This window comes from Tachyglossus aculeatus, chromosome 22, assembly GCF_015852505.1.
Source record: "Tachyglossus aculeatus isolate mTacAcu1 chromosome 22, mTacAcu1.pri, whole genome shotgun sequence".
Taxonomy (NCBI): Eukaryota; Metazoa; Chordata; class Mammalia; order Monotremata; family Tachyglossidae; genus Tachyglossus; species Tachyglossus aculeatus.
Genome location: NC_052087.1, coordinates 29,495,071 through 29,519,310, shown reverse-complemented (window position 1 = coordinate 29,519,310; position 24,240 = coordinate 29,495,071). Strand labels below are relative to the sequence as shown.

At 53.3% G+C, this 24,240-nt stretch overlaps 2 protein-coding genes across 4 annotated transcripts in view; both read left to right on the top strand.

The window, feature by feature from the left end:
• The window catches only part of PACSIN3 (protein kinase C and casein kinase substrate in neurons 3), a 28,210-nt gene extending 26,414 nt beyond the window's left edge, over positions 1 to 1,796 (top strand). For both annotated transcript variants that reach the window (XM_038765132.1, XM_038765133.1), the window contains exon 10: positions 1,061 to 1,796. In XM_038765132.1, the coding sequence (XP_038621060.1) occupies positions 1,061 to 1,176 (116 nt within the window). In that variant the 3' untranslated portion in view covers positions 1,177 to 1,796. The remainder of the gene's footprint in view (positions 1 to 1,060) is intronic.
• A 3,760-nt stretch (positions 1,797 to 5,556) lies between these two features.
• On the top strand, positions 5,557 to 23,712 carry ARFGAP2 (ADP ribosylation factor GTPase activating protein 2). Of its 2 annotated transcripts, XM_038765128.1 has the most exons (17): positions 5,557 to 5,637; positions 13,311 to 13,429; positions 14,923 to 14,995; positions 17,672 to 17,803; positions 17,943 to 18,023; positions 18,606 to 18,690; positions 18,988 to 19,044; positions 19,912 to 19,953; positions 20,350 to 20,402; positions 20,593 to 20,729; positions 20,942 to 21,073; positions 21,391 to 21,519; positions 21,597 to 21,728; positions 22,598 to 22,724; positions 22,899 to 22,992; positions 23,078 to 23,196; positions 23,570 to 23,712. In XM_038765128.1, exons 1-17 carry the CDS (start codon positions 5,557 to 5,559, stop codon positions 23,588 to 23,590), a joined length of 1,614 nt encoding a protein of 537 aa, XP_038621056.1. In that variant the 3' UTR covers positions 23,591 to 23,712. The 2 variants fall into 2 exon arrangements, with proteins under 2 accessions (XP_038621056.1, XP_038621057.1); XM_038765129.1 differs by lacking the exon at positions 19,912 to 19,953.
• Positions 23,713 to 24,240: the final 528 nt, after the last annotated feature.

Genomic DNA, 24,240 nt, shown 5'->3' with positions numbered 1-24,240 from the left:
CCAGAGATGTCAGGTGAATTGTCGGAGGTCACAGAGCAGACGGGGGCGGAGGCAGGATTGGAACCCAGGCCCGGGCTGATGGGTAAGGTTGGGCCAGGCCGCCTGTCCTCCCTCCTGCTCAGGGCGGCTCCCTATCAATCAATCATATTTATTGAGCACTTATTGTGTGCAGAGCACTGTACTAAGCGCTTGGGAAGTCCAAGTTGGCAACATATAGAGACAGTCCCTACCCAACAGTGGGCTCACAGTCTAATCAATCAATCAATCGTATTTATTGAGCGCTTACTGTGTGCAGAGCACTGGACTAAGCGCTTGGGAAGTACAAGCGTGGGGTCCGCTGGCGGGGCCTGCCCTCGGGTCCCAGCCCCAGGCAGCCTGCCGGCACCGCTCCAGCTCCCCCCCTTCCTCCTCCTCGCCGCTGCTCTCCGAGTCGCTCTCGTTCCCTCCGAAAGTGGCCATCTTCCTCCTGGCCATCATCCTCATCATCAATCGTATTTATTGAGCGCTTACTGGGTGCAGAGCACTGTACTAAGCGCTTGGGAAGTACAAGTTGGCAACACATAGAGACAGTCCCTACCCAACAGTGGGATCAGGCCACCCCGCCGATAACAGTTCCGGTTATTAATACTAATAATAATGGTATTTGTTCATCAATCAATCAATCGTATTTATTGAGCGCTTACGGTGCGCAGAGCGCTGGACTAAGCGCTTGGGAAGTCCAAGTTGGCAACATCTAGAGACGGTCCCTGCCCAACAGTGGGCTCACAGTCTAAAAGCGCTTACTATGTGCCAAGCGCTGTTCTAAGCGCTGGGGGAGATACCAGGTTGTCCCAAGTGGATCACAGCCTTAATCCCCATTTTACAGACGAGGTAGCTCAAGTGACTTGCCCCCAAATCACGCAGCGGAGAAGTGGCGGAGCCGGGATTAGGACCCGCCGACCCCAGCTCCCCAGCCCGGGCTCTTTCCGCGAAACGGCGCGTACTAAAGAAGTCCAAACAACGTCGCTCCTTCGCGACGCGTACTGAAGTCCAAACAACGTCGCTCCTTTTTCTCCTCCAGGCGAGGAGCTGCTGAAGATGAGCGAAGAGGACGAGCAGGGCTGGTGCCAGGGCCAACTTCAGAGCGGGCGCGTCGGCCTCTACCCCGCCAACTACGTTGAGTGTGTGGCGGCCTGATCCGCGCTGCCTCTGGGACCTCTCTCCGCCTCCTGTTCCCAATCCTCCCAACCCTCTCCTCTTTCCATCCCAGGACAGCATTCGGATGACGTTCCCGCCGCCTCCGGAAGACCCCCCCCGCCACCCCCTTACTCCTCCTCTCCGGGGCTAGGGCTGCGCCACCTCCGCCCTGGTGACGGGGCGGGAATTCTTGGCACGCCCTGGAAAATCATCAGCATCATCAATCGTATTTATTGAGCGCTTACTGTGTGCAGAGCACTGTACTGAGCGCTTGGGAAGTACAAGTTGGCAAGTTGGCGAAGGGTAAGACTGGCACAGGGAACGGCTGCTCCGGGGCGGGAGCGCCCGCTCTGTCTTCCAGACCCGAGATCCCCCTTTTAGACTGTGAGCCCACTGTTGGGTAGGGACTGTCTCTAGATGTTGCCAATTTGTACTTCCCAAGCGCTTAGTACAGTGCTCTGCACACAGTAAGCGCTCAATAAATACAATTGATGATGATTGATGATGGCCGGCTCGGGGACTTCCTCTCTTGGAGGTCGGAGAAGGGTAGTTCTCACTCTGCAGGTCCCCTTTTAGGCGCCGCTGGTTCCTAATGCGCATTAAACTCGTAAAGAAACTCAGCAGAGGAGCGTGTGTTATTGGTGTTGAACTTAATCATTAATAATAATAATTGTGGCATTGAATAATAATAACGGCATTCATTAAGCGCTTACTATGTGCAAAGCACCGTTCTGAGCACTGAGGACGTTACAAGGTGGTCAGGGCTCAGTCCCGTTTTACAGATGAGGTAACGGAGGCACAGAGAAGTTAAGCAATAATAATAATAATGATGGTACTTGTTAAGCGCTTACTATGTCACACAGCAGGCATGGGGCGGAGCTGGGATTAGCTCCTACGACCTTTTGACTCCACATTCATTCATTCATTCATTCAATTGTATTTATTGAGTGCTAACTTCATTCATTCGTTCAATCGTATTTATTGAGCGCTTACTGTGTGCAGAGCACTGGACTAAGCGCTTGGGAAGTACAAGCGGGCAACATAGGGACGGTCCCTACCCAACAGTGGGCTCACAGTCTAGAAGGGGGAGACAGACAACAAAACAAAACATATTAACAAAATAAAATAAATAGAATAAATATGCATAAAATAGAGTAGTATATACATACAAACATATATACATATATACAGGTGCTGTGGGGAGGGGAAGGAGGTAAGGTGGGGGGATGGGGAGGGGGAGGAGGGTTCAACTGTGTGACTTTGGGCCAGTCACTTCACTTCTCTGTGCCTCAGTTCCCTCATCTGTGAAATGGGGATGAAGACTGTGCCCACGTGGGACAACCTGATCACCTTGTATCCCCCCCAGCGCTTAGAACAGTGCTTGGCACATAGTAAGCGCTAGACTGTGAGCCCGTTGTCAGGTAGGGACCGTCCCTATATGTTGCCGATTTGTACTTCCCAAGCGCTTAGTACAGTGCTCCGCACACAGTCAGTCCTCAATAGAGAAGCAGCGTGCCTCAGTGGAAAGAGCCTGGGCTTGGGAGTCGAAGGTCATGGGTTCTAATCCCGGCTCCCCCACATAGTACAGTGCTCTGCACACAGTAAGCGCTCAATAAATACAATTGATTGATTGATTGATGTCTGCTGTGTGACCTTGGGCAAGTCACTTAACTTCTCTGAGCCTCAGTTCCCTCATCTGTAAAATGGGGATGAAGATTGTGAGCCCCACGTGGGGCAACCTGAATACCTTGTATCTCAGCGCTTAGAACAGTGCTGTGCACGTAGTAAGCTCTTAACAAATGCAATTCTTATTATTATTATTAATAATAAATATGATTGAATGAATGAACAGATATCATCATCGTCGTCTCTATGCATTGCCGATTTGTACTTCCCAAGCGCTTACTACAGTGCTCTGCACACAGGGAGTGCTCAATAAATATCGTGGCTCAGTGGAAAGAGCCCGGGCTTTGGAGTCGAGAGGTCATGGGTTCAAACCATGGGTTCAATTGGCTCCGCCAATTGTCAGCTGGGTGACTTTGGGGAAGTCACTTAACTTCTCTGGGCCTCAGTTCCCTCATCTGTAAAATGGGGATGAAGACTGTGAGCCCCACGTGGGACAACCTGTTCACCTTGTAACCTCCCCAGTGCTTAGAACAGTGCTTTGCACATACTAAGCGCATAACAAATGCCATTATTATTATTATTCTCTATGCCTCAGTTACCTCATCTGTCAAATGGGGATGAAGACTGGGAGCCCCCCGAGGGACAACCTGATCACCTTGTAACCTCCCCAGTGCTTAGAACAGTGCTTTGCACATAGTAAGTGCTCAATAAATGCCATAATAATAATAAAATATGATTGAATGAATGAATGGGTGCATGAATGAATGAATGGGTGAATGAATGAATGAATGAATGGGTGAATAAATGAATGGGTGAATGGATGAATGAATGGATGGATGAAGCAGCATGGCTCAGTGGAAAGAGCATGGGCTTTGGAGTCAGAGGTCATGGGTTCAAATCCCGGCTCTGCCAATTGTCAGCTGGGTGACTTTGGGCAAGTCACTTCACTTCTCTCTGCCTCAGTTACCTCATCTGGAAAATGAGGATTAAGACTGTGAGCCCCACATGGGACAACCTGATCACCTTGTAACCCCCCAGAGCTTAGAACAGTGCCTGGCACATAGTAAGCGCTTAATAAATGCCATCATCATCATCATCATGAATGGATGGATGGATGAATGAATGAATGATTGAATGAATGGATGGATGGATGGATGAATGAATTGATGGATGAATGAATGGATGGATGAATGAATTGATGGATGAATGAATGGATGGATGGATGAATTGATGGATGAATGAATGGATGGATGAATGAATTGATGGATGAATGAATGGATGGATGGATGGATGAATGGATGGATGGATGGATGGATGGATGGATGGATGTTGTCTGTCTCCCCCTTCTAGACTGAGCCCACTGTTGGGTAGGGACTGTCTCTGTTGCCAACTGGTGCTTCCCAAGTGCTTAGTACAGTGCTCTGCACACAGTGAGTGCTCAATAGATACGATTGAATGAATGGATGGATGGATGAATGAATGAATTGAAATGGATGAATGAATGAATTGATGGATGAATGAATGGATGGATGAATGAATTGATGGATGAATGAATGGATGGATGGATGAATTGATGGATGAATGAATGGATGGATGAATGAATTGATGGATGAATGAATGGATGGATGGATGGATGAATGGATGGATGGATGGATGGATGGATGGATGGATGTTGTCTGTCTCCCCCTTCTAGACTGAGCCCACTGTTGGGTAGGGACTGTCTCTGTTGCCAACTGGTGCTTCCCAAGTGCTTAGTACAGTGCTCTGCACACAGTGAGTGCTCAATAGATACGATTGAATGAATGGATGGATGGATGAATGAATGAATTGAAATGGATGAATGAATGAATTGATGGATGAATGGATGGATGAATGAATGAGTGAATGGATAGATGAATGAATAGATGAATTGAAATGGATGAATGAATGAATGGATGGATGAATGGATGGATGAATGAATGAGTGAATGGATAGATGAATGAATAGATGAATTGAAATGGATGAATGAATGAATTGATGGATGAATGGATGGATGAATGAATGAGTGAATGGATAGATGAATGAATAGATGAATTGAAATGGATGAATGAATGAATTGATGAATGAATGGATGGATGAATGAATGAGTGAATGGATAGATGGATGAATGGATGAATGAATGAATGAATGAATTGAAATGGATGAATGAATGAATGGATGGATGAATGGATGGATGGATGAATTAATGAATTTAAATGGATGAATGAATGAATGAATTGATGGAGAATGAATGGATGGATGAATGAATGGATTGATGGAGAATGGATGGATGAATGGATGGATGAATAGATGGATGGATGAATGAATGAGTGAATGGATGAATGAATGAATGAATGAATCATCGAAAGGGCTCTAACGAGGTCCTCGCTGTCCGGCCCCGCCCTCCCCGCCCCCCCCGGCCGCCGGCTCCGTTGGCGGTTTGGGCCTCCTGAGGACCCGTCCTTCCAATCCCGGCCACGGATTGGCTGCGGGCCGGGGGCGGGGGGAGGGGCGGGGAGGGGGCGCGCGCTTCGGCCCGGGCGCGTCATCCTCCTTCTCCGGCCGCTGATTGGCCCAGGGCGGGACGCCTCGCGCCGGGCCCCGAGCGCGGCGATTGGTCCAGGGCGGGAGGCGGGGCCCGGCCCCCCGCCCGCCGATTGGCCGCGGCCGGGTCCGCTCGCTCGCTCGCTCCGTCGCGGTGGTGTGTGAGGAGGAGGAGGAGGAGGAGGAGAGAAGATGGCGGCGGCGGCGGCGGGGCCCGGCAAGGCCCAGATCCAGGCCGTGCTCAGGAGGCTCCGCGCCCTGCCCACCAACAAGGTGCGGGACATTGAGGGGACACACACACACACACACACACACACACACACACAGAGGGGGTGGGAGAGATGGTGATGGTGGTGGTGGTATTTGCTAAGCGCTTCCTCCGTGCCAAGCACTGTTCTAAGCGCTGAGGGAAAGACAAGCTCATCAGGCCGTCCCATGAGGGGGACACAGTCTCCATCCCCATGTTGCAGATGAGGGAACTGAGAGTAATAATAGGGAATAATATAATAATAGAGAATGATAATAATAACTGTGGTATTTGTTAAGCGCTTACTATGGGACGAGCACCGTTCTAAGCGCTGAGGGAGAGACAGGCTCATCCGGTCGTCCCATGAGGGGTGCACAGGCTTCATCCCCATTTTACAGGTGAGGGAACTGAGGCCTGGAGAATAATCATAATAATAACTGTGGTATTTAAGTGCTTATTATGTGCCAAGCACTGTTGTAAGCGCTGGGGGAGATACAAGCTCATCAGGTCGTCCCTTGAGGGGTGCACAGTCTTCACCCCCATTTTACAGATGAGGGAACTGAGGCCTAGAGAATAATCATAGTAATTGTGGTATTTGTTAAGCGCTTACTATGGGACAAGGACTGTTCTAAGCGCTGGGGGAGAGACAAGCTCATCCGGTCGTCCCATGAGGGGCGCACAGTCTTCATCCCCATTTTACAGATGAGGGAACTGAGGCCTAGAGAATAATAATAATAACTGTGGCATTTGTTAAGCGCTTCCTATGTGCCAAGCACTGTTGTAAGCGCTGGGGGAGAGACAAACTCATCAGGTCGTCCCATGAGGGGCCCACAGTCTTCACCCCCATTTTACAGATGAAGGAACTGAGGCCTAGAGAATAATCATAATAATGATTGTGGTATTTGTTAAACACTTACTATGTGCCAAGCAGTGTTCTAAGCACTGGGGGAGATACAGGGTAATCATTTCATCCCAAGAGGGGCTCATAGTATTCATCCCCATGTTACAGATGAGGGAACTGAGGCCTAGAGAATAATCATAATAATTGTGGTATTTGTTAAGCCCTTACTGTGTGCCAAGCACTGTTGTAAGAAGCGCTGGGGGAGATACAAGCTCATCAGGTCGTCCCATGAGGGGCCCACAGTCTTCATCCCCATTTTACAGAAGAGGGAACTGAGGTCTAGAGAATAATAATAATAATTGTGGTATTTGTTAAGCGCTTACTATGGGACAAGCACTGTTGTAAGCGCTGGGGGAGAGACAAGCTCATCCGGTCGTCCCATGAGGGGCTCACACTCTTCATCCCCATGTTACAGATGGAGGAACTGAGGCCTAGAGAATAATCATGATAACTGTGGTATTTGTTAAGCGCTTCCTATGTGCCAAGCACTGTTCTAAGCGCTGGGGGAGAGACAAGCTCATCCGGTCGTCCCATGAGGGGCGCACAGTCTTCATCCCCATTTTACAGATGGAGGAACTGAGGCCTAGAGAATAATCATAATAATAACTGTGGTATTTGTTAAGCGCTTATTATGTGCCAAGCACTGTTGTAAGCCCTGGGGGAGAGACAAGCTCATCAGGTCGTCCCATGAGGGGCTCCCAGTCTTCATCCCCATGTTACAGATGAGGGAACTGAGGCCTAGAGAATAATCATAATAATAACTGTGGTATTTGTTAAGCACTTATTATGGGACGAGCACTGTTGTAACCGCTGGGGGAGATACAAGCTCATCAGGTCGTCCCAAGAGGGGCTCACAGTCTTCATCCCCATTTTACAGATGAGGGAACTGAGGCCTAGAGAATAATAGTAATAACTGTGGTATTTGCTAAGCGCTTACTATGGGACGAGCACTGTTGTAAGCGCTGGGGGAGATGCAAGCTCATCCGGTCGTCCCACGAGGGGCTCCCAGTCTTCACCCCCATGTTACAGATGAGGGAACTGAGGCCTAGAGAATAATCATAATAATAACTGTGGTATTTGTTAAGCGCTTACTATGGGACGAGCACTGTTCTAAGCGCTGGGGGAGATACAGGCTCATCAGGTCGTCCCATGCGGGGCGCACAGTCTTCATCCCCATGTTACAGATGAGGGAACTGAGGCCTAGAAAATAATAATAATCATAATTGTGGTATTTGTTAAACGCTTACTATGGGACAAGCACTGCTGTAAGCGCTGGGGGAGAGACAGGGTAATCAGGTCGTCCCATGAGGGGCCCACAGTCTTCATCCCCATGTTACAGATGAGGGAACTGAGGCCTAGAGAATAATAGTAATAACTGTGGTATTTGCTAAGCGCTTACTATGGGACGAGCACTGTTGTAAGCGCTGGGGGAGAGACAGGGTAATCAGGTCGTCCCAAGAGGGTCTTCACAGTCTTCATCCCCATGTTACAGATGAGGGAACTGAGGCCTAGAGAATAACAATAATAATTGTGGTATTTGTTAACCGCTTACTATGGGACGAGCACTGTTGTAAGCGCTGGGGGAGATACAGTGTAATCAGGTCGTCCCAAGAGGGTCTTCACAGTCTTCATCCCCATTTTACAGATGAGGGAACTGAGGCCTAGAGAATAATCATAATTGTGGTATTTGTTAAACGCTTACTATGTGCCAAGCACTGTTGTAAGTGCTGGGGGAGATACAAGCTCATCACGTCATCCCAAGTGGGGCTCACAGTCTTCACCCCAAGTGGGGCTCACAGTCTTCACCCCCATTTTACAGATGAGGGAACTGAGGCTTAGAGAATAATAATAATAACTGTGGTATTTGTTAAGCGATTACTATGTGCCAAGCACTGTTCTAAGCACTGGGGTATCCCAAGAGGGGCTCACAGTCTTCATCCCCAAGTTACAGATGAGGGAACTGAGGCCTAGAGAATAATAATAACAATAATAATTGTGGCATGTTAAGCACTTCCTATGTGCCAAGCACTGTTCTAAGCGCCGGGGGGATGCAAAGTTATCAGGTTGTCCAAAGAGGGGCTCACAGTTTTCCTCCCCTTGTTACAGAAGAGGGAACTGAGGCACAGAGAATAATAATAATAATTGTGGTATCGCTTACTATGTGCCAAGCACCGTTGTAAGCGCCGGGGGAGATACAAGCTCATCAGATCGTCCCTAGAGGGGCACACAGTCTTCATCCCCATGTTACAGATGAAGGAACTGAGGCCTAGAGAATAATAATAATAATTGTGGCATGTAAAGTGCTTCCTATGTGCCAAGCACTGTTCTAAACGCTGGGGTAGATACAGGGTAATCAGGTCGTCCCAAGAGGGGCTCATAGTCTTCACCCCCATTTTACAGATGAGGGAACTGAGGCCTAGAGAATAATACTAATAACTGTGGCATTTGTTAAGCGCTTACTATGGGACCAGCACTGTTCTAAACGCTGGGGGGGATACAAGGTAATCAGATTGTCCCACATGGGGCTCACAGTCTTCGTCCCCTTGTTGCAGAAGAGGGAACTGAGGCACAGAATAATAATAATAATAATTGTGGTATTTGTTAATCAATCAATCGTATTTATTGAGCGCTTATTATGTGCAGAGCACTGTACTAAGCGCTTGTTAAACGCTTATTAGGTGCCAAGCACTGTTCTAAGCGCTGGGTAGATACAGGGTAATCAGATCATCCCAAGAGGGGCTCATAGTCTTCGTCCCCATGTTACAGATGAGGGAACTGAGGCCTAGAGAATAATAATAATGTGGTATTTGTTAAGCGCTTAGTATGTGCCAAGCACTGTTCTAAGCGATGGGGGGGATACAAGGTTATCAGGTTGTCCCACGTGGGGCTCCCAGTCTTCATCCCCATGTTACAGATGGGGGAACTGAGGCCTAGCGAATAATAATAATAATTGTGGTATTTGGTAAGCGCTTAGTATGTGAGAAGCGCTGGGGTAGATGCAAGGTAATCAGGTTGTCCCACGTGGGGCTCACAGTCTTAACCCCCGTTTTACAGATGGGGTAACTGAGGCACAGAGAAGTGAAGCGACTGGCCCAAGGTCACCCCACAGACAGGTGGCGGAGCCGGGAGCCCGGTCCGGCCTGTCCTGGCCCGGCCAGCGTGGCTTAGTGAAGAGAAGCAGCGTGGCTTGGTGGAAAAGAGCCCGGGCTTTGGAGTCACAGGTCATGGGTTCAAATCCCGGCTCCGCCACTTGTCAGCTGTGGGACTTTGGGCAAGTCACTTCACTTCTTTGGGCCTCAGTTCCCTCATCTGTAAAATGGGGATTAAGACTGTGAGCCCCCGGTGGGACAACCTGATCACCTTGAAACCTCCCCAGCGCTTAGAACCGTGCTTTGCACATAGTAAGCGCTTAATAAATGCCATCATTATTATTATTATTATTATTATTATTATTATTATTAGTGGCAAGAGCCCAGGCCGAAGAGCAGGAGGTTGTGGGTTCTAATCTAAGCGCTTAGCACAGTGCTCTGCGCACAGTAAATGAAATGAGAAATCACCATGCCACCCGTCAGCTGTGTGACTTTGGACAAGTCACTTCACTCAGCGCTTAAAACAGCGCTTGGCACATAGTAAGCGCTTAACAAGTACCATCATTATTATTATCCATCGATCAATCAATCGTGTTTATTGAGCGCTTACTGTATGCAGAGCACTGTACTAAGCGCTTGGGAAGTCCAAGTTGGCAACATATAGAGGCAGTCCCTACCCAACAGCTGTGTGACTTTGGACAAGTCACTTCACTCAGCGCGTAGAACAGCGCTTGGCACATAGTAAGCGCTTAACAAGTACCATCATTATTATTCTCTGTGCCTCAGTGACCTCATCTGTAAAATGGGGATCACGTGGGACAACAACCTGATTACCTTGTATGTACCCTGGCGCTTTGAACAGTGCTTCTATACTGTGAGCCCGTTGTTGGGTAGGGATTGTCTCTATTTGTTGCCGAATTGTACTTCCCAAGTGCTTAGTACAGTGCTCTGCATAGGGTAAGCGCTCAGTAAATGCGACTGAATGAATGAATGCTTGGCACAAAGTAGCGCCTAACAAATACCATAACTATTGTTATTATTCCCTGGGCCTCAGTTTCCTCTTCTGTAAAATGGGGTTGAAGATTGTGAGCCCCACGTGGGACAACCTGAATACCTTCTATCTCAGCACTTAAAACAGTGCTTGGTACATAGTAAGCGCTTAACAAATACCATCATCATTATTATTGTTCTCTGTGCCTCCGTTCCCTCATCTGTGAAATGGGGATTGACTAAGCCCAACTTGGGACAACCTGACTACCTTATATCTCCCCCAGCGCTTAGAACAGTGCTTGGCACATAGTAAGCGCTCAACAAATACCATCATCATCATTATTATCGTTCTCTGTGCCTCAGTTCCCTCATCTGTAAAATGGGGATTGACTAAACCCAGCGTGGGACAACTTGAATACCTTGTATCTATCCCAGCGTTTAGAACAGTGCTTGGCACATAGTAAGAGCTTAACAAATACCATCATTATTATATCAGCGCTTAGAACAGTGCTTTGCACATAGTAAGCGCTTAATAAATGCCATCATCATTATTATTATTATTATCGTTCTCTGTGCCTCAGTTCCCTCGTCTGTAAAATGGGGATGAAGACCGTAAGCCCAACGTGGGACAACCTGACTACCTTCTATCTCCCCCGGCGCTTAGAACAGTGCTTGGCACATAGTAAGCACTCAACAAATACCATCATCATCATTATTATCGTTCTCTGTGCCTCAGTTCCCTCATCTGTAAAATGGGGATGAAGACTGTAAGCCCAGCGTGGGACAACCTGAATATCTTGTATCTATCCCAGTGCTTAGAACAGTGCTTGGCACATAGTAAGAGCTTAACAAATGCCATCATTATTATATCAGCGCTTAGAACAGTGCTTTGCACATAGTAAGCGCTTAATAAATGCCATCATTATTATTATTATTATTATCGTTCTCTGTGCCTCAGTTCCCTCGTCTGTAAAATGGGGATGAAGACCGTAAGCCCAACGTGGGACAACCTGACTACCTTATATCTCCCCTGGCGCTTAGAACAGTGGTTGGCACATAGTAAGCACTCAACAAATACCATCCTCATCATTATTATCGTTCTCTGTGCCTCAGTTCCCTCATCTGTAAAATGGGGATTGACTAAACCCAGCGTGGTACAACTTGAATACCTTGTATCTATCCCAGCGTTTAGAACAGTGCTTGGTACATAGTAAGAGCTTAACAAATACCATCATTATTATTATCATTCTCTGTGCCTCAGTTCCCTCGTCTGTAAAATGGGGATGAAGACCGTAAGCCCAACGTGGGACAACCGGACTACCTTACATCTCCCCCAGCGCTTAGAACAGTGCTTGGCACATAGTAAGCGCTCAACAAATACCATCCTCGTCGTTATTATCGTTCTCTGTGCCTCAGTTCCCTCATCTGTAAAATGAGGATTGACTAAACCCAGTGTGGGACAACTTGAATACCTTGTATCTATCCCAGTGCTTAGAACAGTGCTTGGCACATAGTAAGAGCTTAACAAATACCATCATTATTATATCAGCGCTTAGAACAGTGCTTTGCACATAGTAAGCGCTTAATAAATGCCATCATTATTATTATTATCGTTCTCTGTGCCTCAGTTCCCTCGTCTGTAAAATGGGGATGAAGACTGTAAGCCCGACGTGGGACAACCTGACTACCTTATATCTCCCCCAGCGCTTAGAACAGTGCTTGGCACATAGTAAGCGCTCAACAAATACCATCATCGTCATTATTATCGTTCTCTGTGCCTCAGTTCCCTCATCTGTAAAATGGGGATTGACTAAACCCAGCGTGGGACAACTTGAATACCTTGTGTCTATCCCAGTGTTTAGAACAGTGCTTGGCACATAGTAAGAGCGTAACAAATACCACCATTATTATATCAGCGCTTAGAACAGTGCTTTGCACATAGCGCTTAATAAATGCCATCATTATTATTATTATTATCATTCTCTGTGCCTCAGTTCCCTCGTCTGTTAAATGGGGATGAAGACCGTAAGCCCAACGTGGGACAACCTGACTACCTTATATCTCTCCCGGCGCTTAGAACAGTGCTTGGCACATAGCGCTCAACAAATACCATCATCACCATTATTATCGTTCTCTGTGCCTCTGCCTCAGTTCCCTCATCTGTAAAATGGGGATTGATTAAACCCAGCGTGGGACAACTTGAATACCTTGTATCTACCCCAGCGTTTAGAACAGTGCTTGGCACATAGTAAGCGCTTAACAAATACCATCATTATTATTATCGTTCTCTGTGCCTCAGTTCCCTCATCTGTAAAATGGAGATGAAGACCGTAAGCCCAACGTGGGACAACCTGACTACCTTCTATCTCAGTGCTTGGCACATAGTAAGCGCTCAACAAATACCATCATCAATCAATCAGTTGTATTTATTGAGCGCTTACGGTGTGCAGAGCACTGTACTAAGCGCTTGGGAAGTCCAAGTTGGCAACATAGAGAGACGGCCCCTACCCAACAGCGGGCTCATCATCGTCATTATTATCGTTCTCCGTCCCTCAGTTCCCTCGTCTTTAAAATGGGGATGAAGACCGCAAGCCCAACGTGGGACAACCCGACTACCTTAAATCTCCCCACAGTGCTTAGAACAGTGCTCGGCACATAGTTAGCGCTTTTCCAATGCGTTTATTATTATTATTATTACCCCCTCTTCCCCCTCTCCCAGGCCTGTTTCGACTGCGGAGCCAAGAACCCCAGCTGGGCCAGCATCACGTACGGCGTCTTCCTCTGCATCGACTGCTCCGGGGTGCATCGCTCCCTGGGGGTGCACCTGACATTTATCAGGTGAGGCCTTCCGCCCCGGCGGGGCACGGTCCCTTCTCCCTCTCCCCGCCTTTATCCCCCTCTCCCATTCCCTTTCCCTTCCCCGCCCCGGCAGGAGGGACAGAGGGGTTGCCGAGGAACGATTTTTCCCCAAATACCGTCCCTCAAATAATTAGCACAGCCAACTGAGCCAGCTCGGCCGAGCCCGCTCGTTCGCAACTCCCGGCTGCAATTCCTTTTCCTTTCCCTTGTCCCCTCAGTGTGAGCGGCCTTCCGAAAAAATTCCCACCGGGTTGGGGCGGGATTGGCTCCGGGGAGGGGGCCCCCGCCATCAACCCAGGGCAGCAGATCGAGGGCCCGAGGGGTGACCCTCTCAGGGACGATCGGGGAATGGGGCCCGGGCGGCTTCTCTGTCGGAGCGTCGCTTCTTTCCTTGTTGGAGCGGGCCGAGCAGAGCAGCCCCATCATCATCAATCGTATTTATTGAGCGCTTACTGTGTGCAGAGCACTGTACTAAGCGCTTGGGAAGTACAAGTTGGCAACATATACCATCCCTACCCAGGGACCTGGGTAGCCGTCGTCAATCATCATCAATCGTATTTATTGAGCGCTTACTGTGTGCAGGGCACTGTACTAAGCGCTTGGGAAGTACAAGTTGGCAACATATACCGTCCCTACCCAGGGACCTGGGTAGCCGTCGTCAGTCATCATCAATCGTATTTATTGAGCGCTTACTATGTGCAGAGCACTGTACTAAGCGCTTGGGAAGTACAAACTGGCAACATCTAGAGACAGTCCCTACCCAACAGCGGGCTCACAGTCTAAAAGGGGGAGACGGAGAACAAAACCAAACATACTAACAAACAAAACATACATACATACATACATACATACATACAACATACATACAAACAAAAAACAACAAACAAAATAAAATCAATAGAATAGATATGTACAAATAAAATAAAATAAATAGAGTAAAAAAATATGTACAAACATATATACAGGTGCTGTGGGGAAGGGAAGGAGATAAGATGGGGGGGATGGAGAGGGGGACGAGGGGGAGAGGAATCAATCATCAATCAATCAATTGTATTTATTGAGCGCTTCCTATGTGCAGAGTACTGTACTAAGCGCTTGGGAAGTACAACTTGGCAACACATAGAGACAGTCCCTACCCAACAGTGGGCTCACAGTCTAAAAGGGGGAGACAGAGAACAGAACCAAACATACCGACAAAATAAATTAAATAGGATAGAAATGTACAAGTAAAATAAATAAATAAATAGTGTGGGAAGGCCTCCTGGAGGAGGTGAGCTCTCAGCAGGGCCTTGAGCTCTCAGCCAGGGGTAGCCAGGGCCTACCCAGGCCCTGAGGGGCGAGCGGTTGTCCCAAGAGTCGGGGTGACGGTACCGCCCACCCACCGTAAGCTGATTATCACCACGCGCCAGCCCCCGCACCCCATCCCTTCCCTCCCCTGGCTCTCAAAGGCAGTGACGCGAACTTCCGCGCAGGTCCACGGAACTGGATTCCAACTGGAGCTGGTTCCAGCTGAGGTGCATGCAGGTCGGGGGCAACGCCAACGCGGTAAGACCCCCCCCCCCCCCCCCCGGCCCGCCTCCCCTCAGCTCCGCCCGCCGATTCCGGCCGGGCCCTCCTTCCCAGCGGGATCATCATCATCATCATCATCAATCGTATTTATTGAGCGCTTACTATGTGCAGAGCACTGTACTAAGCGCTTGGGAAGTACAAATTGGCAACATATAGAGACAGTCCCTACCCAACAGTGGGCTCACAGTCTAAAAGAGAAGCAGCGTGGCTCAGAGAAGCAGCGTGGCTCAGTGGAAAGAGCCCGGGCTTTGGAGTCAGAGGTCACAGGTTCGAATCCCGGCTCCGCCATTTGTCAGCTGTGTGACTTTGGGCAAGTCACTTCACTTCTCTGGGCCTCAGTTTCCTCATCTGGAAAATGGGGATGAGGACTGCGAGCCCCCCTGTGGGACAACCTGATCACCCTGTATCCACCCCAGCGCTTAGAACAGTGCTTTGCACATAGTAAGCGCTTAACAAATGCCATCATTATTATTATTATTATTATTAAAAGGGGGAGACAGAGAACAAAACCAAACATACTAACAAAATAAAATAAATAGAATAGATATGTACAAATAAAATAAATAAATGGAGTAATAAATCTGTACAAACATATATACATATATACAGGTGCTGTGGGGAAGGGAAGGAGGTAAGATGGGGGGGATGGAGAGGGGGACGAGGGGGAGAGGAAGGAAGGAATCAATCAATCAATTGTATTTATTGAGCGCTTACTGTGTGCAGAGCACTGTACTAAGTGCTTGGGAAGTACAAGTCAAGTACAAGTACGGGGATGGCCCGCCCCGTCCTCTGACGCCGCGAACCCCGCTTTTGGGGTGGAGCCATAAGCGCAACACGCGGCGAGACCTCCAGCCCCAAATTGGAGCGGGTCCCGTCGCGAGGAGGAACTAGCCAAGTGGGGTCAGAGCCCTGGGACGCCAAGGTCCCGCTTAGGCGGGGAATCCGCGTCTTTGGTTCATTCGGTCGTATTTATTGGGCGCCGACGGTGCGCAGAGCACTGGCCTAGGCGCTCGGGAAGTACAAGTTGGCAACATAGACGGGCCCTACCCCACAACGGGCGCGCAGTCTAGAAGTCACTGAGTGGCGTGGCCAGTCTGCCGTCCGTCGGCGGGTGGGGACGGAGAGGTGGAAGGACCCTCGTCCTGGAAGACGGAGGTCCCCGAATGACGGAGTAAACGTTTTGAGGCGACGATGGGGCCGTTGCCTTGGCTCCTCGAGGGTGCTAGCCAAGGGTAGGTTGCTTAAAATTCCGAGTATCAATCAATCAATCGTATTTATTGAGCGCTTACTGTGTGCAGAGCACTGGACTGAGCGCTTGGGAAGTCCAAGTTGGCAACATAGAGAGACAGTCCCTACCCAACAGCGGGCTCACAGTCTAAAAGGGGGAGGCACAGAGGTCTGACCTCAGTGCCTCTAGACAATGCCTGGCCATAGTTAATGGGAGTCGAGAGACCCGGCTCTGCCGCTGACCTGTTTGGCGACCTTGGGTGGGTCACTTTTAACTCCCCCGCGCCTCAGTTTCCTCCTCTGTAAAGTGGGGCTTCCTCATCTGTTCTCGCCCCCCCTCAGGAAACCGGACGGGATCAGGGACTGTGTCCGATCTATTTGTATGGTGTCTATGCCAGCGCGGCGTGGCTCAGTGGAAAGAGCCCGGGCTTGGGAGTCAGAGTACATGGGTTCGAATCCCGGCTCTGCCAATTGTCAGCTGTGTGACTTTGGGCAAGTCACTTCACTTCTCTGGGCCTCAGATACCTTATCTGTATTCATTCATTTAATCGTATTTATTGAGCGCTTACTGTGCGCAGAGCACCGTACTGAGCGCTTGGGAAGTACAAGTCGGCAACAAATAGAGACGGTACCTACCCAACAGTGGGCCCACAGTCTAGAAGGTAAAATGGGGATTAAGACTGTGAGCCCCCCCCGATCACCTTGTAACCTCCCCAGTGCTTAGAACAGTGCTTTGCGCATAGTAAATGCTTAATAAGTGCCATTATTATTATTATTCTCTGTGCCTCAGTTACCTCATCTGTCAAATGGGAATTAAGACTGTGAGCCCCACGTAGAACAACCTGATTACCTTGTATCCCCCCCAGCGCTTTGAACAGTGCTTGGCACATTCATTCATTCATTCAATTCATTCAGTCGTATTTATCGAGCTCTTACTGTGTGCAGAGCATGGTACTAAGCGCTTGGGAAGTCCAAGTCGGCAACATCTAGAGACGGTCCCTACCCAACGGCGGGCTCACAGTCTAGAAGGGGGAGACAGACAACAAAACCTAAACCAAATAAAATAAGTAGAATATGTACAAGTAAAATAAATAAATAAACAGAGCAAGAAATATGAAATAGAGTAGTAAGTGCGTAACATCATCGGTATCAGTAGCCCCGCACTTAGCATAGTGGACGGTGTAGAGCACTCAGCCAATACCACGGTTCATTCATTCAGTCAGTCACGTTTATTGAGCACTTACTGTGTGCAGAGCACTGTACTAAGCGCTTGGAAAGTGCAGTTCGGCAACAGAGAGAGACGGTCCCTCCCCAGCAACGGGCTCACAGTCTGGAAGGGGGAGACGGCGATCGTTACTTAAAGGGAGATGACTTCGGGCTGACGAACGAGCACCTGCGTTTGGCACCCTTCCCTTCTTTCCCCAGACAGCTTTCTTTCGCCAGCACGGCTGCACCACAAACGACGCCAACTCCAAGTACAACAGTCGGGCGGCCCAGACCTACAGGGAGAGGATCCGCCAGCTGGGCAGCGCCGCCCTGGCCAGGCACGGCAGCGAGGTGAGTGCCCGCCTCGGGGAGGGGGATGATGATGATGATGGCATTTGCTAAGCGCTTACTATGTGCAGAGCACTGTTCTGAGCGCTGGAAGCACGGGCGGGGCGGCCCCCACCTTCACCGTGTGTCGTCTTCTTTCCAGCCGTGGATAGAGAGCGGGAACGCCGTCCCCGGCCACTCCCCGGAAAAGAACGATTCGGACTTCTTCACGGAGCATACCCAGGTGAGGGCGGGTTTCCGGGCCCGGGTCGGGGGGGTCTCCCCTCCAGCGTTAAACCTGGCCCAGAAATTGGGGTGGGAGGACGGCCCTCTCCTCCACCAGGGTGATGACGTGGTCAGTATCATCATCGTCATCATCATCCATCGTATTTATTGAGTGCTTACTATGTGCAGAGCACTGTACTAAGCGCTTGGGAAGTACAAACTGGCAACGTATAGAGACAGTCCCGAGCCGCCTCCGTTGGCAGGAGAGGACTGGGAGCAGAATACAGAGCTCTCGGAACTGGTTTATCTCCTTCCTTGTGCGTGGGTGAGTCCCAGCTGTTGAAGGACGAGCGGTAGACTGCAATTAAAGACGCTGGGTCCGCTTCCCAAGCCTCTCCCCTTGTCATGGATGGGTTTTGAGCTCGAGGACGCCCTCAGAGTCGTGCTCCCTGTCCCCTTCCTTCCTCCAAGTTGGAGATGCCATTATTCAGTAGCCCCCCCCGCCCCCAGATCATTTTTCTCAAGCAGGGGGCTCAATAGCCCGGTGGCAGGGCCCAGCGAAACCGGTATGACGGGGACGCGCGCTCTCTGTCTGTCTCAGCTGCCCTCTGCCTGGGACGTACCAGTGGCCGAGCCCTCCCAAGCGTCTGAGCCGCAGCAGTCAGCAGAGAACAGCGTCCCAGGACGTAAGTTCTGAGTTCGGAGCGGTACGACCCGAGCTCTGAGCTGGCACGGACGGGAGGCGGGCTGGGCCTGGGGAGGGAGAGGTGAAGGAAAACCATGGCGGTCTTGCCCCCTTCTCACTGACAGGGCGGTTGCGGTTCTGCCTGAAGGGGCCCCCGACTTCTTAAAGCCCCCGGGAGACGGTCATGGGGGCGGTACCCCAGAAGCGGGGCCCTGGGCAGTAGCTTAACCGCTGCCTTGGAGGGTGGGGTGATGGAAGGGTTAGGGTTCGGACCCAGCTCCGGCTCTTGTTCCCGCAGAGCCCGGGCCAGGCCCCAACGTTGACCTCCTCGGCACGTCTCCCAAAGCCCCCTTGGGTGAGTCCGGTCGGCGGGGTGAGGGCTGGGAGCGTCCCTCCCCCGCCTCGGTCCCGTGGGTGGGGGCCTTTGGGCATTGTGCCCTCCCATGCGCTCAGTACAGTACTCCACACGTAAATACGGTAAATACGATCGACTGGAAGGGACCTCTGTCCCCCAGTGCGGGCCGGAGGGCCGGGCCCACCCACGGACTTGCGTCCCGTGTCCCCAAGCGCTGGCTCGGTGCTCTCCGATGTCCCTGATGATGGGCGGGGCGGCAGCCCTTCCTGATCTGGAGCCCTCTTGGGGTTGTTGAAAGCGAGCCTTCTGCTTCGGCCTTTTAGAGGACTGGACTTTTGCTGCCAGTGGAGGCGGGACGTCCTGGGCCTCCCCCGGGGCCCCCGGAGGAAGACCCGCTTGGCACGGCCACTAGAAAGTGCCGGGGTGGAGGCTCCTCGAGGATCCCGGGCAGAGCCTCGGGCCTCCCGGTTTAGACCGTTGCCACCCTTCTCCGAGGCCAGGGCAGCACCGGTCTGCACGACGGTGGTGATGGCGGCTACGGCTGTGGGACTCAGTGGACAAGATGTCGCTCGGGAACCCTAGCCCCTTCTTCTGCCCCCACCCCCTCATTTCCTTCAGCCCCTCCCCTAAGTGGCTCAGCATTGCCCCAGTTCTGCCCTCCACCGAAAGTCCTGCTGGCCTGGGGAAAGGGGGCCGAGAGGCCGGTGGGTCGAAGGGTCCCCAGGACAACCGAATGAATTGGCACCTCTGGTCGCCGGGGCCTCGTTCCAGAGGGTCACTCTCCCGCTGACCCGAGGCCGTCTCTCGACTAGCTTTGGCGTGCTGGGGTGGGCCCTCCGGCAGCCCCAATATCTGTCTCTCCCTCAGAGTCCGTGCGTCTGTCGTCACAAGGGTCAGCTCCCGTCAGAGGTAACGGCTGCTCGGGGAGCCGTCCTCCGCCCCGCGGCTTGATGCCCGCAGCCCGGAGCCGCGAGCGGTTCCCTGCCTAGCTGTCTCCCGTGGGTCCAGGGGCCAAGCGCGGCCCCAGAATTGTCGCTTGGCTTGTTGCAGCGGCCCCGGCTCGGTCTCCTGGCTCCCGCCTGAAGTTGGCGAGATGCATTTTCCACCCTACCTTCCCCGCACGCCCTGGCCTGGATCGTTTTTCGCTCCCATCCCCACCGCCGGCTCGGGTCGGCCCTCGGGGGTTGCCTCCCCCTTACAGGCTGGCGATGCTAAGTTGCATGGTGGAGCCCGAACCCGGGGCTGTCGACCGCTGGCTTCTCGCTCGCTGCTTCTCCTGACTCTCTTCTTCCCGTCCCGTTGCAGAGTTGAAGTCCACCATCATCGGCAAGAAGAAGCCCCCAACGACCAAGAAAGGGGTAAGTCCCCCGGGCCGTCCCGATGCCGTCCGGGCCCAAGGAGAGACCCGGCTAGGGGAGTAGGGCTGACTTGCCGGGAGCTTCTCTCCTGAAAGGGCAGCCGTTCCCCGTGGAGGTGGATCTGGGGGACCGTCCCCGGGCAGGGTTGGGTTGGTGGCAGGCTGAGCGTCACGTGATTTTTCTGTCTCAGCTGGGAGCCAAGAAGGGCCTGGGGGCCCAGAAGGTGAGCAGCCAGAGCTTCAGCGAGATGGAGCGGCAAGCCCAGGTGGCGGAGAAGCTCCGGGAGCAGCAGGCGGCCGAAGCCAAGAAGCAAGCAGAGGAGTCCATGTGAGTGCCGACGGGCGGCCCGGCTCCCCTTCCTACCACTCCCTCCGTCCGGGTCACCCGAGTCACGGAAACGGCCCTGAACGGGGCCCAGGACACGGGGATCGAGCGCTCGCACGCTTCCCCCCTTTCCCGCCTGCGAGCCGAGGGCTAGCCGGGAGGGACAGGCTCGGGGGCGGAAGCGGGGCCACTGGTGGGCTGCTTTGTGTCTCCAGAGTCAGTTCCATGCGGCTCGCCTACCAGGAGCTGCAGATCGACCGCAAGAAGGAGGAGAAGAAGCTGCAGAACCTGGAAGGGAAGAAGCGGGAGCAAGCAGAGAGGCTGGGCATGGGCCTCGTGTCGCGGAGGTAGGGTTCGGGGCCTCGCCCGCCCTCACCCTCCTGGGGCGGCTACGGCCTCCGTGCCTCCCGGTGGCCCTCGCTGCCCTTTCCCTTCCCCCGGCCGAGGTCGGGCGCTTTCTCCGAGGCCCGAGGAGAGTGGTCAAGGACTGGGCGGGGTCACTCGGGGGACTGGTTTATGGACTTTTAAGATCCTGGCCCTCTTACCCTGCTCTGTGCCGGCCTGGACTTAGAGTCGGTAGGCCTGGCGTCGGTTGGGGGGCGGGAGGGAGGGAGGCAGGGTTTCCGAAGCCCTGGTCAGGCCCTGACTCGGCCTTGGTCGGCAGCTCCGTGTCCCACTCGGTGCTGTCCGAGATGCAGGTGATCGAGCAGGAGACTCCGCTGAGCGCCAAGCCCTCCCGCTCCCAGCTGGACCTGTTGGACGACGCGGGCGGCTTCGCTTCCGGCCCACCCAAGTAGGTCCCACCGGGGACGCGGGTCAGAGCCTCCAGACCTTTCCCCGTTTCCTCTCCTGATGGCTCCCTCTCCCCAGGTACAAGGACAACCCATTCTCCCTGGGGGACAGCTTTGGCTCCCGCTGGGACACGGACTCCTGGGGAGCGGACAGGGCGGACGAGAAGGAAGCGGAGGTGACCATCTCCAGCATCCGGCCCGTTGCCGAAAGGTAGGGAGAGCGGGGGTCTTGGGGCACCCCCTAAATCCCTCCACCTGTGGAAAATTCCCGGGAAGCCTGTTGTCTGGCTTGACCTCCATCCGGTATTGTGACAGAGCATCATCTGTGACTTTTACCTGAGGCCTCCGGTGACCGTAAAGCTTTGGCCGTTGAGCAGAAAGTCCAAGGTCTGAGAGGGTGAACCGTGGAGATCCAGTTAGAGCGGAAAGGGGCAGAGAGCACCACAGATCGTGGTGGGCGGCGGGAAGCGGGGCGATAGGGCTCACAGCTCCTCTCCCGCCCTGGATTTATCTGGTCAGCGAGTTCCTCCCTCTGCTGCCCTTGGTGCCGGGGCGTTTAATGACGTGGCCGCTGATTGCGTCCGTAGCTCTGAGTTCTGCTGGGGCGCCGAGGAACGGCCCTCAACTCTTCTCAGTCTTCCCGAGGAGCCACGGGCAGTGAGGGGGAATCGCGTGCCGGGTGGCAAGGGGTTCGGGGAGGGTGGAGGGAAGAGTCGGAGCGATCCTTTGGACTCCAGTCCCGGAGATGGAGGGGCAGGGGCTCCCCCTGTGCCTCCCGTTGGTGCTTGGGCATCCGGCCTGGAAGAGGCTGATGCTTTTCCGAATGCTGGGACTGAATTGGTGCTGGGGCCTGCCGGGGGCTTCCCTTTTCCCGCTCTGAATCGGCCCCTCTTTGAGCCCCATCCCGGGAGCTGATGGTGGCTGAGCTCCGAGTGGGGGATCCCCAACCCTCCCCGCAGCCGGGCCGTCCAGGAGCCGCGGCGGCCGCTGCCTTCTGCACGGGCCCTGACGGTTCCCTCAGCCGGACCAGGCCGGGGCTCAGGCCGTCTCAGGACAGCCTGTGTTCCGCTTCCCCGGCAGACCCACGAACCGCAGAGAGGCAGAGAGCCGGGCCGCGGCCCTGGAATCGAGTGAAGCCCGGCAGAAATTCGCAGGAGCCAAAGCCATCTCCTCAGACATGTTCTTTGGCCGGGAGGCGGACGCGGAGGTCAGTGGAGGAGGCCTCCGCCCACCCGAGGGGTCTCCGCGGGGTGGGACGGAGCGGGAGCGGGGAAGGCCCTCCCTCCCGGTCCCCCAGAGCTCCTCGGTCGGGGGGGTGGAATGGCCCCCTTCGCCCCGCCGGGGCCGGCCGGTCCTCAGGCGGGCTCTCTCCCGGCCGCAGTACGAAGCCAGGTCGCGGCTGCAGCAGCTCTCGGGCAGCAGCGCCATCAGCTCCTCAGACCTCTTCGGGGAGAGCGACGGACCCCAGGCGGCAGGTGGGGCCTCGGACGGGGCGGAGCAGGGGCGGGGAGCTCCAGCCGGGAGAGACCGTGCTAGCGGGCCCTGCCCTCTCCCCCGTAGGGAGCGTGTCTCTGGGGAACGTGCTCCCGGCCGCCGACATCGCGCAGTTCAAGCAAGGGGTGAAGTCGGTGGCCGGAAAGATGGCCGTCCTGGCCAATGGTGTGATGACTTCTCTGCAGGTGAGGGCCGGGGACCCTGGGGGAGGTGGGGGACATCTGCTTAAGCCCACCGAAGAGGCACTGTCAACTGGGCACCTTCTCTTGGCCCCTAAGGGAAACGATGGCGTCCGTTTTCCCCCCGAGGCTTTGGGTGACAGTGGAGGTTGAGGCCCGGGTGTATCATGACGAGCCCCCACTCTTTTCCCCCATTTCAGTCGTGAGTTGGGCTGGATTCCCAGCTGCCCCTCACCCTAGACCCCAGTGGCTGGGCTTCGCCCTTCTTCCTCCCTTTTCCCTCCCCGACGTAGGCCTGCATCCCCTAGCTCTTGGGGGGGATTGGGGGTCACTGGTGGGGGTTGAGTCTCTCTGAGGGTGTGGTTTTTCCCCCCTCCAGGATCGCTACAGCTCCTACTGATGATCCAGGATCCGCCGCGGCTCGGCCGCGCGGACACGCAGCGAGAGCCTCGCGTTCCCAGGGCCGGAGACACTCGCTCCGTTGCAGGGCTGGGGGTGTGAGTGAGAGACAGAAAGAGAGTAGGTGGGTGGGTGGGGGTGGGAGGGTGGGTGTTTATGTGTGTAAGAGAGAGAGAGACTGGGGCAGGGAAGAGGTTTAGGGAATCTTGAGAGTTGCCTCCGGCCCCTCCATTTCCTTTGAACGCCTGTGGATTGGAGTCCCCTCCCCTGCCGCCGCTGCTGCCGCCTCCTCCTCCCATCCCTCCAGCTCCCATGTGGTCGAGCGGCCTTTCTCTCCTCGCACACCCCGGGGCTCAGCTCCCTCGGCGGCGGCGGCGTTGGCTGGACTGGCACTGGTGTCGCGGGCGAGGTTCCCTCAGGGGAACTCGGGGCCGGACAGCGGGGTCGAGGATCCGGCCGTTGCCCTTTCCCGGGAAAGGGAGCGGTTCCTGGTATCCCCTCTTTGACTCTGAGGTCCCTTTGGAGCCAACTGGCCAAGCCACCGTGGACTAGGCCCGGGAGAAGCTCCCAGCAGGCGGCCACTGTCAGGGCCGAGGGGCATTTCCCTGGCCTGGGGGCTGCCGGAGGGGAGGGACCCTGCTCTGAGCGGTA